The following is a 13,101-nucleotide window of genomic DNA, read 5'->3' as shown; positions in this document are numbered from 1 at the left end:
TTAGAGAAGGAAAGAAGTCATAAATCAACTCAAAATTCATCAATATGGAAAAAATGCTATAAGAGACAAATTAGTTCCAATTATTAAACGTGAAAAGAAGTTAGTCTTTAGTCCATGTGTTTTTCTCCAGGCAGCATCAGGAATCGGTAGAAAAGCTTTCAATCTGATTTATTCCAGCATTTTAATATTTAAAAAACATATGGGCATAGAACAGCTGCCTCTAGCTCAAGTTCAAGTTACTTCACCTTTGAAGTTCCCTGGCTGGTGGGCAGGGACCACGGCGCATACCATGACATTTTCTTTCCTCAGGAGAGTTGCAGGGAGTCAACAGAATCACAGACAAGAGAAATGGAAACACTAAACTGAAGCTGCTCCAGCAGGAAAGCTGACCTGAAGCTACTGCTCCCCATTAGCAAGTTCTCTTTACGGCAATTTGGAAATTACTAGTCACTGTGACTTGGTCAGGAAAACAGCATACTTTTCATTATCTCACAATCTCTATAACTCCTATTACATAAACAATGCTTTGTGGCTTATTGTTAATAATTGTTAACAGTAGCTATAGCCACAGTAAGATGAAGTTTCAAGTGAGTACAGATTTGCTGCATTGAGAAAAGTCATGCTGACAGCATGAATACTCCTGATTTTGCAGCAGGTTACTACCCTAATTCTCAACATGAATCACTACTACAGAGAATAAAGAAACCAATGATTCACTTTGGAACATGAAATCCCTGGTATAGAAGGAAAAGAGCAACAGAAAAATAGAATAACTCCTTAGATATAATAGAATAACTAAAGGGTAAAAGGCAAAAATAGAAAAAAAATGAGCAGATCTATTTACTTACTTTTTTGTTTCTTCTTTTGTGTCATAAGGGTTGGTCTCATGAGAATTTCTACTAAAAGCTGTAAAACAATAGATAAAGAATTAAGGGAATAATCATTGGGACACAAATAAACAGTTAATTTGTCAGTGACAAATTCAAACTTAGACCCATCTTTGTTGAAGTCACTAAGATGAATGATGGGAATTTTACAATCAAAAACCCGGTGGTGTCAAAATTACATTCCCAAAAAATAGTTGTATTTACCCTGCAGAAAGAATAACATACGTATAAAATAGGCTCCCACCGGCAAGTTTTTAAGCACGAGTCTGCAAAGAATGTATTTTCACACATATCCAGATAACATCAAGGATGACTATCACGCATTTCCCAAAATAATGAATCTTTAGCAATAATCTGCAAAGAAATGCAGATTTTGAAAGGGCTCTTCCTAAATCTTCCTGGATTTCAAAATATATTTCAACTTGAAAGAGGAAAATATATTTTTCAGTGTTTGTTAGAGCAACTGTTGAATTAAGAGGGTAGCAAAATGACAGCAGCGCTAATGTAGTGCTCATATTAACAGCTTAATTTTTAGGAGGAGAATGCACACCTCAAGGCCAGGTATCCGAGATAAGCACACAAAGATATCCATAAACACTTGGGATGCAGGCCACCTGCTCTTCTTCTGGGAAAGAACATCTACTGCAAGCAGCGTGTCTTTTAAGAGTGGCTGCAGTAAAGATCTCTTCTATCCTGCCACAGAAGCATACCCTATCTCTTTCTTTTTCAGTACTATAACCCACCACGTAGTTATCATCTTATCCTTGAGCACTGGTATGCTTCGCACATACACTCCAGGGACTGGACTGCAGTGGTGTCAGACAATCCTTGGAGAGGGCTTTCTTCAGCCATCCTACTGAAACTGCGACAATATGCAGCAAGAAGTGCAAGAGGCCAAAGGCAGAGAGAGAATAGGTAAGAGGGTGCCTCACTTACCCAGAGAAAAAACAAAAAACAAAAAAAAAAACCACAGAAATGGAGTTACGAGATCTCATTTCTTGAAATGGGTCACATTCATGTCCAAAGTCCCTAAAGCTCATGTATTAATTGACATGCTCGCGTACTCTCAGGCAGTGTTTTACAATAATTCATATAAAGGGATGATGCACAAATGTGCTTTTGTTCTTCTTTGATGTAAAGGCTGTCTGAATCTGAAAGTATCTACACAAACATGCTATCACACATTCTAGTGTGATGCTATGGAGTACACTGCAAGTCTAGTGTCTTCCGAAGTTACTGATACTTCATGGTTTGAAATATCCCAACACAGAATCAGTACGTGGCACACACAGAACTAGTAGATCAGACTAACTGCCTTTCAGGTCCTAAAGTAGGACTTTCAAAAGCACCTACCGCTACCTTCTAACACTACCTTTAACCAGATTAAACCCACTTGGACCAGCCAAATCTCTCACCACAGTACCAGGTAATTAGGAACCAGGTATCTATTGTTATAGTCAGAAAGCTGACTGTTACCCAAGAAAGCTAAAAAGAAAAACAAAAAAACAACCAAACAAAAAAAACAAACCACCAAATCACTCCCCTTAACTATCAAAAAAACAAATATACATACACATTTAAATATGAAACAAGGCCTTTTTCAGTGCATTTTTATGGTAAAAACACTTTAATAGAAAGCATCACTTTTTCTGTTTAAAAATAAAAAGTATTGTTTTTAAGCATTTTCATACTACGTTCTAAATTGTTTGGGTAGCTGAAGAATGTTGTCCTCAAATGACATGATTCCAGCAACTAAGCTAGTGTTATTTTCAAAATAACATATCCTAAATAGATGTCTTGTTGAAATAAAGGCCCATTAAGCGTAACAAGAGAGAAGTAGCAAAGACTGCTAGACAAAACAAAAATGAAGTTCATCAGTTGCCTGAAAAACACAAATCATACATTTCTAAGGAAAGGTAAGATCCTAGTGTCTGTCACAATAAAATTGAGCAAACTCAATTTTATATATGTATATTTGTAATATACAAATTTATATATATTTGTAATGCCAAACTACAACAGATAAACAAAGAGATAAATTGCCAAAACATCTACACATAAACCTAGCAGCCCTGCTTAAAAATTTTTCCATAGATGAAGCAGCGCGCATTGCATGGCAGCAATAAAGAGACAACCTTGCCAGGAGTGTACTAGTATGCTTAAAAACAAAGACATTCCCCTCAGTGTCATTCTTGGTGCTTTAGTAGTGACTGTAGTATTTAACCTTTCAACTAGAAATCATTTGAAACTGTTGAAGACCCTAGAGGTCTTGTCTCTCAAGTTACAAGCAGGCTACCTGAAGAAACAATCAAATTTACAACATAAAAAACAGTATTTTGCTTTTGGTGATGTAATACATTGGAAAATACACCTTTTTCACATTTTGAACAACTCAAGTAGGCACAACTGTAATTACTAACATCAAATCAGTAAAATGCTTCTGTAGCTTGCATTTAGAAACTTCACGAGTCTCAAAGGTGTCATTTACAGATTTAGCAACGGCATGACTACCATGCAGAAATGTCCTGGTATCTCTGAAAAAAGAGAAAAAAAAAAAGCAAAAAAAAAGCAACAAAACCAAACAAAAACACGACCAGCTACACTTACATCAACTCCTCCAAACAAGTCAAAGGTGTACGTATTTGGGAAAGTGGACTCTTGAGCAGCTTTTCTATCTTCTGTAACAAATGCCATGGCTTCCATCGAGAGAAGTGGAGAAATTTCCTGTATGCAGTTTAAAAATACAAACAAAAGAGATGATTCATAGAGAAAACTATTCATCAGTATAAACACAACTTTCTCAGACTATCCATGTGATCTAGTGACTAATCAATTACACACATTCCTAGCTATTATTCGCATCCAGTTCACAGGTACTATCATGCAAACACTTTCAAAAGTCACAGTGTATCATCATACTAGCCTTTAAAGAAAGTTAACAACAAAAAAACCACCCCATTCCAGAACACAGCAGGCAATACCTTTAAGATGCTTTGGCACTGGGAGAAGTCGCTGTTTGGGTGGCTATGCTCGTACAGCTTTTGCAACAGTAAGGGAATCCCATTCCATTTTGCTTGTTTATCTCTTTCCTTTAACAAGGCCTCTGTGATCTGCAACAAAGGACGAATATAATTCCCACATGTCCAGTGCGTAACACCCAGGAAAACAACCTGCCCATAATTCCAATATTGGAATATCACAGACAATCACATGTCGTAGTCTGTACCATTAGAAAATGCAGCACCTCTTCCCAAACAGCAATCTATCCAGGACTGGTAGCAGCAGAATTTTACAGATGGTCGACGTATCTCGTGTGGGACAGGGCTTAAAGCAGATGTTATCACTTCAAATACTTACTTATTCAAATATATACTTAGTTATTATGGGAACATAATCATCTCTAAATAATTCCACTAGTGTACCTCTGATTGACAGGTCACTGAAGAAGGAAACTGGGGACCTTGACACTATCGCAAACAACACTGGACTGAAGCAGAGAGCACGCACTGAAGACAGAAAGACTTCATTACTCGTTACGTTCAACCAGTAATGAGCATTTCCTCGGTCAAATCCCTGAAGCCACTGCTGGTCCTAGCAATGGCCCAAACCACGAAGATGTACAAGCACTCCTGAGGAATGTATCAACACCCCAGTGAGAAGTCCCTCTGCAGCCCTGGGCTGCTGGTAACTGCAGTCTGACAGCTGCACCGGCAGAACAGCACCGCCGTTACCCCTGGGAAGCAGGCTGCGATCACCAACAACACCTTAGCATTTCTTACTGCAGTTTGCAAACGTCCTCCGATTTTCTTCCTCCTCCACAGTATTTTACACCTGAACAAACGAAGTAGCAGCACAAGACTAGTGAATACTCTGCTTAGAGCACTGAAAAATCTACAGCAGGCGTTGCAAAGGCTGAACACTGCAGGTTAATTCCAGCGGGTGCTCTGAAGGAGGAACTCTTCATCAAGTCCCCGGTCCAGTTAACGTGAACCAGAATTTAGCCCCTCTGCTTAACGTTACTTCACTGGAGGTACTGAGACAAACCTGAAGTGAGGATTTATCCTTGTAGAGAAGAGGAGAGGAGACAACAATAATTAAAGCCAGCAAGACCTCTGGCTGGTTTTACAAAATTTTATATACCTTTCAAATAAAAATAAAAATTAAAAAATAAAAAAAAAGCCAATCCTCAGGCCAGCAAGACCTTACTTCAGTGCCACACTGGTGAATTTTTCCTCGCTCCTAGACCCACGCTTCTCAGCTGCTCTCACTCTGGGTCAGTTAACCCGCATTGTTTCCTTCCAGCCTGCTTTAATGCTCATTGTTAATAGTTAACAGCCAGGAAATCGCCTTCCTTATTGTTTCAGCCAAGACATCCTTCTCAGCTACACCTCAGCGTACCATTCCAAAGGGATGGGCCATTCGGTTCCAATTAGACAATTATATGCAAATATCCTCCCATTTCTGACTGAGAATTTAACCCTTTTCTCTGCTTGTAAGACAGCGTACGGGAAGGCCAGAAAACTGATGCAAGCACATGAAAAACCTCAGACTGACACTAGTTCCTACGGGTCCTCTCCCGTCCTAGCTTCCCAGATCCTTAGGGCTCTTTTCCTGATGAAATACTCAAATTTGTACTTTAAGAATTTCAAGGTTCGTAAGCACCAGTTTTTCTTGCTACAAGGAGTGACTGAAGCAATACAAGCAAGCCTGGCATGTAACACTCTCTTCAGTTTTAAACTTTTCTCTAATTTCTGACTTTGGAGTAAGAGTCATCAACCAACATCGCTGGAGAATGCGGCAGAATTCCTTCTGCGGAGGCCGCCCTTACAAGAAATGGCAGGACAAAACCAGAAAGTCGAAATGGCTTCGCATTATTTGGACTGTGAGTAATGGATCAGCCTCTTTGAAGTCACCAATCCCCAGTTCTCCCTGCAACACCCAGCGCAGAGAGGGCGAGGAGCCCTGCCACCACCCCGTCTCCGCCACGGGAGGAGCACACAACCCCAACCCCACGAGCTGCAGGAGGAACCCGATTAATTGCTGGGTAAAGTGCAAAGAACACGTAGCAAAATGCCAGGGACAGGATCCAACTATCTGGCTCCAGCCGATGTGGGAGATACCACAGGCAGCGATGACGCGAGCAGGCTGCAGCCTGAGGTTCCAGCGGCGCAGCGCAGAGTTCAGCATCCAAGTGCTCTCAGAACAGGCCAAAAGCCCTTAAGTGCTGTTCTGTGCTTCACTTTGCCCTGGGCTTCACGCTGCATTTGGTAATCACACACACACACTTGTTGGTTTGGGGCAGAACCCATCTCCGTCCTCACTTCTGTACCAGCAGGGCTTCCTCTCCCCATCCTGGCCTCTGATACGCAGCCGCCTGTGCTGGTCTGCAGAAAACTTCCAGACGTGAAATTCTGAAAGACTGAAGTAAACGTTTCCTTGCTCTCATCTCCTTGTAACTGCTTTCAAAAAAAAAAAAAAAAAAAAAGCTTTTCTTTCTTTCTCTTGATTTAATGCCCATCTTTGGTTTCGTTGCAAGCTCCAGCCTGTGGTCCTTATGAGGCTGCCCTGGCTCGGAGTATTTCCATTGTGGCGGGGCGGCATTTGCCAGCGGAAAGACTTTGGATTCTGCGGAGGGATTCAAATTCAATTAAATGGGATGGAGCTCTCTTTCCCTGCAACCATCTTGGTTAAGATCCGCATCTCGTGAGTTCTGTAAGAGCAGTGAGTCACCATTTTTCATTTACAAGCGGAGCTGGTCTCCCTCTTGCTCTCCTGTTGGGCAGACGGCAGCGAACACGCATCGAATTGGCAGCGGGTCTTTTGGGGCCCCCTCCTCTCTCCGTTTTTTTGGTCTCACCCGAGTGGAATAAGCCCAATCCAACACCGGTATTTCAGGACTTTTCTTCGCTCACCGAGTAGCCGTGGAGAAAACCTCGGAGATCCTGCACACAAAGCTGCACACAAAGCCCATGAAGTTAGGTCCCAGCTAGCACGAAGAGGAGGTTGCAGAAGCCCGGCTGGAAGCGGCATCGGGTAAAGTAAAAGGTTTACTCGAGGCCGGGGGCCGGGGCTATGAACTGTCAGGCCTTACCGGCAGTGGGAAGAGACGGCAAAGTATCAATTACTGGGAAAACAAAAGAAACAACATCAAAACTTCCCTGCCACCCACGCACAGTTCACCAAACCGGTACCAACACCCGGGCAGCGCACGTTTCCCAGAAGCCTGCTGTAACTCATCCCAGCTCAGAGCCCCAGCTCTCGGAGCGGTTTTTGTTCCGGGCAGCCTCCGGGACGAGGCGGCACGCACCGGCACAAGCCTGAGCACCCAGCTGCCAAACCACCTCACGTCAAGCACCCGAAAGTGCCTGCACTGAGCTGGCTGGACACCGGAGGTTCCCCGCCAGGCGGATGCACCCCAGCCACCCCACGCTGCTGAAGCCAGCGTGGGCACACTGGGAGGGCACGAGGGATCCGACTGCCGAGAGGATTCAAGCACGGAGCTGAAATGGTTGACACGTCCACCCGCGCCTGCAGGTAGAGCACACGGAGCCTTTTCTCTTCAGCCTCTCCCACAGGGCTGCAGCCCAGCACCTCCAGGGGTTTATTCCAGAGCCCGACAGCTACAGCAGAATACCACAGTTCAACCTGATTGTTGTGCGTAATTTTTCCTCGAAGTATAAAAAGTACTCAACATAGAGACCGTAGATGAGTGCACCACTCTTAAATTTCCTTTTACCCCTCCTGTGTTAGAAATCCTTTATCCATTAGGATTAAGGCAAATCCAGCATCCACGAGCAGTTCCTAATGGTCAACAAGTATAACAGACAACGCTTAAACCTTCACCAAGCCATATGCAGCTCCACGTTAAAATTTACCTAAATCCATGCCTTCCTCTCACCCCCACCTACAGCACTTGCTGCTTCGTGCCAGCGCCCTCGCACACGCACAGAGCTGCACCACGTGCTCAAACTTTTGTTACCAGCCTAAGGTCTCTCCAAGTTGTGACTGCTTCCCCTTCCAGGGACAATTTTCTCTTCTGTTTGTGTTCCTCTTCTCCGATGATTTTCACCGTCCTACAAAAGAAGCCCTTATTTTTGCTAGCCTGGCCTCCGCCGCCTTTCTGAGCTGTGGTCAGGGACACATCCATGCCCTCCCGCAGATGCTGATGAACCGAAGGCCGAGGAGCCCGCGACAGCAGCTCCAGAAGCACTGTGAGCCAGCCCCTTTGCTCTCCAGAGGGAGGGTAACAGTTTTCTAATAAAATCTTGTCTTGATTTCACGCTTTACCCTTCAAAAACGTCACTGTCTTACTCAACGCTCACTACAGGAGAGCGTTCTAACAGCGTCTTCTGCGAGGCTGATCTCTGAAAAGGAAAAAAGTTCACCCAGGTGTCCAGGCATCCTCTGCACTGCTACAGCATTCGTTCTGGGACAGATTTTCAAGCCGAGGCACGTAATTCGTAATTTTTTAAATTCTTTTTTGTTGTTGCTATTGTGCATCAAGTTAAGATCAGAAGTTCCCTAAGGAAAAAAAAGCAGAATTTCCATTCCCAGTATTCTTCCTGATCACTCGTGAAGCGCGTTCAAAAGTTCTGCAAGTTTACGAGGAAATGAGGCGTAAGATTATGGATCCCAAGAAACATGCAAGCGCGTGGCCTCTGTATTTTCAACAAAAATCAAAGCCTTTCTATCCCCTTTCCATCAAGCCTTTTGGGCTGCACCTTTATAAAAACAGGAAACTAGTATTTGTGCAATTAAATATTTAATTTTCCTCGGAACATTAATAACTGAGGAAGTTGTCTCTGACGCACTGCCAGGAACATGATTATTCAGTATTTCGGGGACTGCCCAGTCATCTCAGTTCTTTATTATATTTTCCTTCCCAGTCAGTAAAAAAACCATGCGTTTGGCTACACCGTCTCTTTCCTCATGTGACGTTTCGCAGAGAAGCCTAGAACCACAGCAGCCCCCACCCCCATTTTCACGTTAACGGCACACAGGAATACAACTGCAGGCTGACGCAGCGATTCTCAAAGTGTTTTAAGGCAGAAGTGGTGAATCTGCACCTGCAAGTGGTCACCCCGCAGCTGCAGGACAGTGACTGCTGCCAGTTACCTGCCGGGTCTTTTGCACAACGCTCCAAATAAGAACAAGTAAGAGGCCCCACGCTTATTTCCAAAAAGAAACCCTCTGCAGGTGGAATTAACACCGTGAAAATCCATACAAGAACCCCCCACTCCCAGCCTCCCGCCAGCTCCAAGATCCCTCAAAGCACGGCTCAAGCTTCCCATCACCACCGCTTCTCTAAAGGCCTTTCTCCGGCCACCCCAAAAGCAGGGGATGAACCCGGTGGCACTGTGCCCCAGTACAAGCCCTGTTGCAGCTGCTAGCCAGGTGTAAGCATCCCTGCAACCCCCAAGACGTGTGCCACTCGCTGGCACTGCAGGAAGAGCTGGCCTACCGAGACAGAACAGGTCTGCGAATCCCAGAGAGCCACAGCCCTGCGAGCAGAGCAGCTCCGGAGCAGACCAGCAGCAGCAGTTCTTCAGAACCACTGCAAAATTTCCTGGCTAGGCTGCTGGTGTTGTTCTGACGATCTTACGCTCAGAGAAAAATAAATCAACGAGTATGTAAAATTATATTAACTTTTCGGTGATCACTCTTTTCTTAGAGCTTCCAAAGCTGCTTTTTAAAAAAAAATAAAAATCTTAAGGATAGCTACAAAAACACCAAAGCAAGGAACTATCGCATCTGCAACAGTTCTCTTCCCACTAGTCTTCAGTCAATCAAAATAACATTACCAAAGTCTAACACTAGCACTTTTGAACATTTCCAGTGTAAGACAGAGCTCCTGTCCCCGTTACATAAAAAGCGTGTCCAGGATTTCAATACCAGCTAGCTGTCCTCTCCTCAAGAGCCATAAGCCTGCTAAGACCCATACAATTAGAGCTACTAAAGTGGATTATATTCACGTGAATGTTTGCTGTTGTTGTTGTCAGGAAGAAACAAAAATTGATTAGAAAACTAAATATTTTCTCGGACTTGGAGAGAAACTACTCCATACAACTGATACTTTATGGTGGTAGGACTTGGAAATCTGAACGATGAGGCGGAAAATGTTTTCCTTTCACAGAGAGATCTTTCAGAGTGGTTAGGGACTACGCTGCTAAGGGAAGCATCTACTCCTAGGAATAGCAGATCATGAAATACAGCTGGAAAAATGGACTCTTTTTCCATTCTGACTGTTTCAGCTAAGCCTTGGCAATCCTGAGAGACCAGCGCTGGCGACCTGCTCCTGGGGCTGCACCAGAAGCATGCTAATTTGCCAGCAAATCTCTGGCTAATCCGTCATTATACTACTTCTCCACAGGGATTCACATAGCTGCACCTAAACATCTCCTGGTTTCATGTCACATACGTGCTTTTCGCAGTCGGCTTGCAGCAGATGAAGTTTGTGCCCTCTTGCCACAGGGATGAAGTCCTGCTTTGAGCTCGACCAGGTGAACCAAAACGTTCCTTTGCCTTCACAGAACAGCGGCATAAACCCCACCACGTCTTACAGTGCCAGTGCGCGCAGCACAGCTGTGCCAGGCCAGCCAGCTCGCAAGCAGTGTTTTTCCTTATTAGAAAATGCGTGTCACTTCTGGGAAGTTGGCCCACTCCTAGTTTACCGGTATCTGAAAAGCCTCTTTCACTTGCTCTGCGCTCAGCACAAGGTTACACAATCTGATACCAGTGATTGATGCTTACATCCAGGGCAGCCGCTGATGCTAGCAATACGGCTAAAATGGATATACGAACAGATAATGGCAACGTCCACTAAAACCTGTTTTATCCATCAGCCTTCTTAGCCCTAACGCTGACAGACCAACCGACAAGAAAGCCGTGACTTCGGGTAGGTGAGCACAGCAGGAACACATGACAAAGATGCAGATTTTAGAGGTTTAGCTGGCTTCAAAACTGCCAGACGTTCAGGTGGCTGTTGTTGTCCAAACTATTTTTGTGCCCTTCTAAGATCAGACCAATGAATGTTCCGATACAGGCCTGTCGAGAACTATCCTTACTGTGTCGAGGGTAAGCCCCCACTTCCCTCAAAAAATTGATTTTGAGATCACCTGAAGTTAGTACTCCGAGCTTCACTAGAAAACAATCAGTACTGTTGCCTACAGAAGAGTACTAATTGCCTCTCAAAGACCAGATGCTAAAATAGTGACAGTATGGTGGGAGAACAGGACTCGGATGGCAGCGCCACGACACAGACTGGTGTTTCCCAATCTCTCCGAAGATTTTGAAGAGTTTCTCCTCCTCACAGGATGCCAGGGGTGCAGTTCGTGCAGCTTGTGACTCAGAACTTCCCTACAAAGAACAGTACGACAAACTGGAAGGACATTCTCCTGACTTGTTCTTGGAGACCCCAACACGGCAGCATGGAAACTTGATCTGCTCTCATGCTTTTCAGGAACAAATGAGCTGAGAAACTTAAGCAAGGGCTCCACGCTTCTACTGAGGAGTCAACAGAAGGAAAACTGTTAACATCTTGATAAAAATAAAACTTCAAAGAAGAAAGTACCCCAACCTGCCTCGTACTTCTTTAAAAGTTACGTCAAAGTGCTTTATATTTAGACCTTCTACAAACAAAAAACTGCTTCAAGGTAACGGGACAGAGACAATTTAGAAAGTTGAAAATCGTTCAAGGAGTTGATTTTTTTCCCCTCAGTGATTTAAAAATGCATTCCTACAGCACTTACGAAGCACTGGGAGCCCAAGGTGTCCAAGCTTCTCTCAGTACAGCATAGCGACACTGAAATTTACAAAGCAAACCAAGAAAGCAACAAAATCCGCCCCAAACCAAGGCCTTATGAGAAGGAGGGCAGAGCGGGCAGAAGTTTCCTTGATTTCTGTGAAAGCCCTGCCGTTTGCTTCAGCAGTTGTTTCGAACAATTCACAAAAGCCCCGAATTAAAACCCAGCACCACTGTGCTTCCCGAACAAAACAAAGCCTGGAGCGAACGCAGCGGCCCAACGCGTTACGCTGGCACACGACATTGTTATGGGTTTATTTGACTTAAATCGCTATGGGAGCGAGCAAGCGAGCCCACAGAGGTGGGCAGGCACGGTAGTGAGACAACATGCCGCTGCGTCAGCCTGCCCTGCAAAATACATTCCTAAGACAATCCCACAGAAAGAGCTTCCTAAAAAACTGAGAGTTACGGGGTCAAATTCAAGCAGATGATTTGCTTTTCCTTAAGTATTTACCAAAGCAGTATCTGAGTGAGTGGTACAACCGGGGCAAAAAGAGCAGTTAAAAATCACCCCCTGCTCTTTTACCTACCTCACCTATGGGTACGGGCGCTTATTTAGGTGAGCGAGTCTTCTTGTAGAAATTGCTCAGAGTCCTCATTAATCAAGGAAAATACTCAGCTGTCTGTACTAATGAAAACTACATAAATAAAACCTTTTTTTTAAATTAAATTTCAACCCTTTTATAATACTTTAGCTCAATGAATCACCACCAAAACGTAAATTCTTTATCCCATGCTCCAGGTTCCAATTCTTTGCACCGGTTTCACGTTCAATCTTTAAAATAAGTGCCAGCTGTTCCTCATAAGAAGAGCCGAGGCCAGTACCCACCGGCAGCTTCTTCAAAAAGCGACCTATGCTAGAAGCCGAGCTGATTTCACTCCTCGGTATTTCCCAACAGCATCAGCTGGGAAAGATGACGATTTCCAACAGCCCTGGAACGGCTTCGTGGAAAACCACCAGCACGAACCCTCGGCCGCTGCGGAGCCCTCCCTCAGGAGGCTCCCCTCGGCCCGCACACACGGCTCGCGTTTTCCCGGTGCGCTCGGCTCGGTTTGCGGGACGAGCTGCCCCCCACCCCCGGTGCCAACCGGGCCACAAACGGCTCCGGTAGAGCAGGGCACGGCTCTCCCGGCCCCACCGCCTCACGGCCCGGACGGGCAGCGAGGGGCCTCCCTCACGGCCCGGTGGGGGGGGGCTGCGGGGCCGCCCCTCGTTCACCGGGTCGGGGCCGCCACGGGGGGGGGCCGGGGGAGGCCGCTCTGCAGCCGCTGCCTCGGGGGTGGGGGCGGTAGCCTCGGGGGGTGCCCGGTAGCCACGGGGGAGGCCCACCAAGCCCCCCGCCCCCCCCTTCGTACCGCCAGAGCGCCGCCGGACCCCGCACCCCGAGCTCCGCCAGGCCCCGCCGGACCTCC

General features: G+C 45.3%; 1 protein-coding gene across 2 annotated transcripts in view; it reads right to left on the bottom strand.

Moving 5' to 3' along the window:
* TRPC4AP (transient receptor potential cation channel subfamily C member 4 associated protein) overlaps positions 1-13,101 on the bottom strand; it is a 35,934-nt gene that overhangs the window by 22,611 nt on the left and 222 nt on the right. The window contains exons 1-4 of one of the 2 annotated variants that reach the window (XM_080557984.1): positions 4,114-4,211; positions 3,869-3,997; positions 3,495-3,611; positions 849-906 (exon numbers count right to left, since the gene is read on the bottom strand). In XM_080557984.1, the coding sequence (XP_080414110.1) occupies positions 849-906; positions 3,495-3,611; positions 3,869-3,997; positions 4,114-4,116 (307 nt within the window). In that variant the 5' untranslated portion in view covers positions 4,117-4,211. Of the gene's footprint in view, positions 1-848; positions 907-3,494; positions 3,612-3,868; positions 3,998-4,113; positions 4,212-13,101 lie in introns of those variants that run through there. The other variant, XM_080557983.1, reaches the window with a different exon arrangement.

Source organism: Anser brachyrhynchus (assembly GCF_964034855.1).
Source record: "Anser brachyrhynchus genome assembly, chromosome: 16".
Lineage (NCBI taxonomy): Eukaryota > Metazoa > Chordata > Aves > Anseriformes > Anatidae > Anser > Anser brachyrhynchus.
This window is presented reverse-complemented; position numbering and strand designations above follow the sequence as displayed.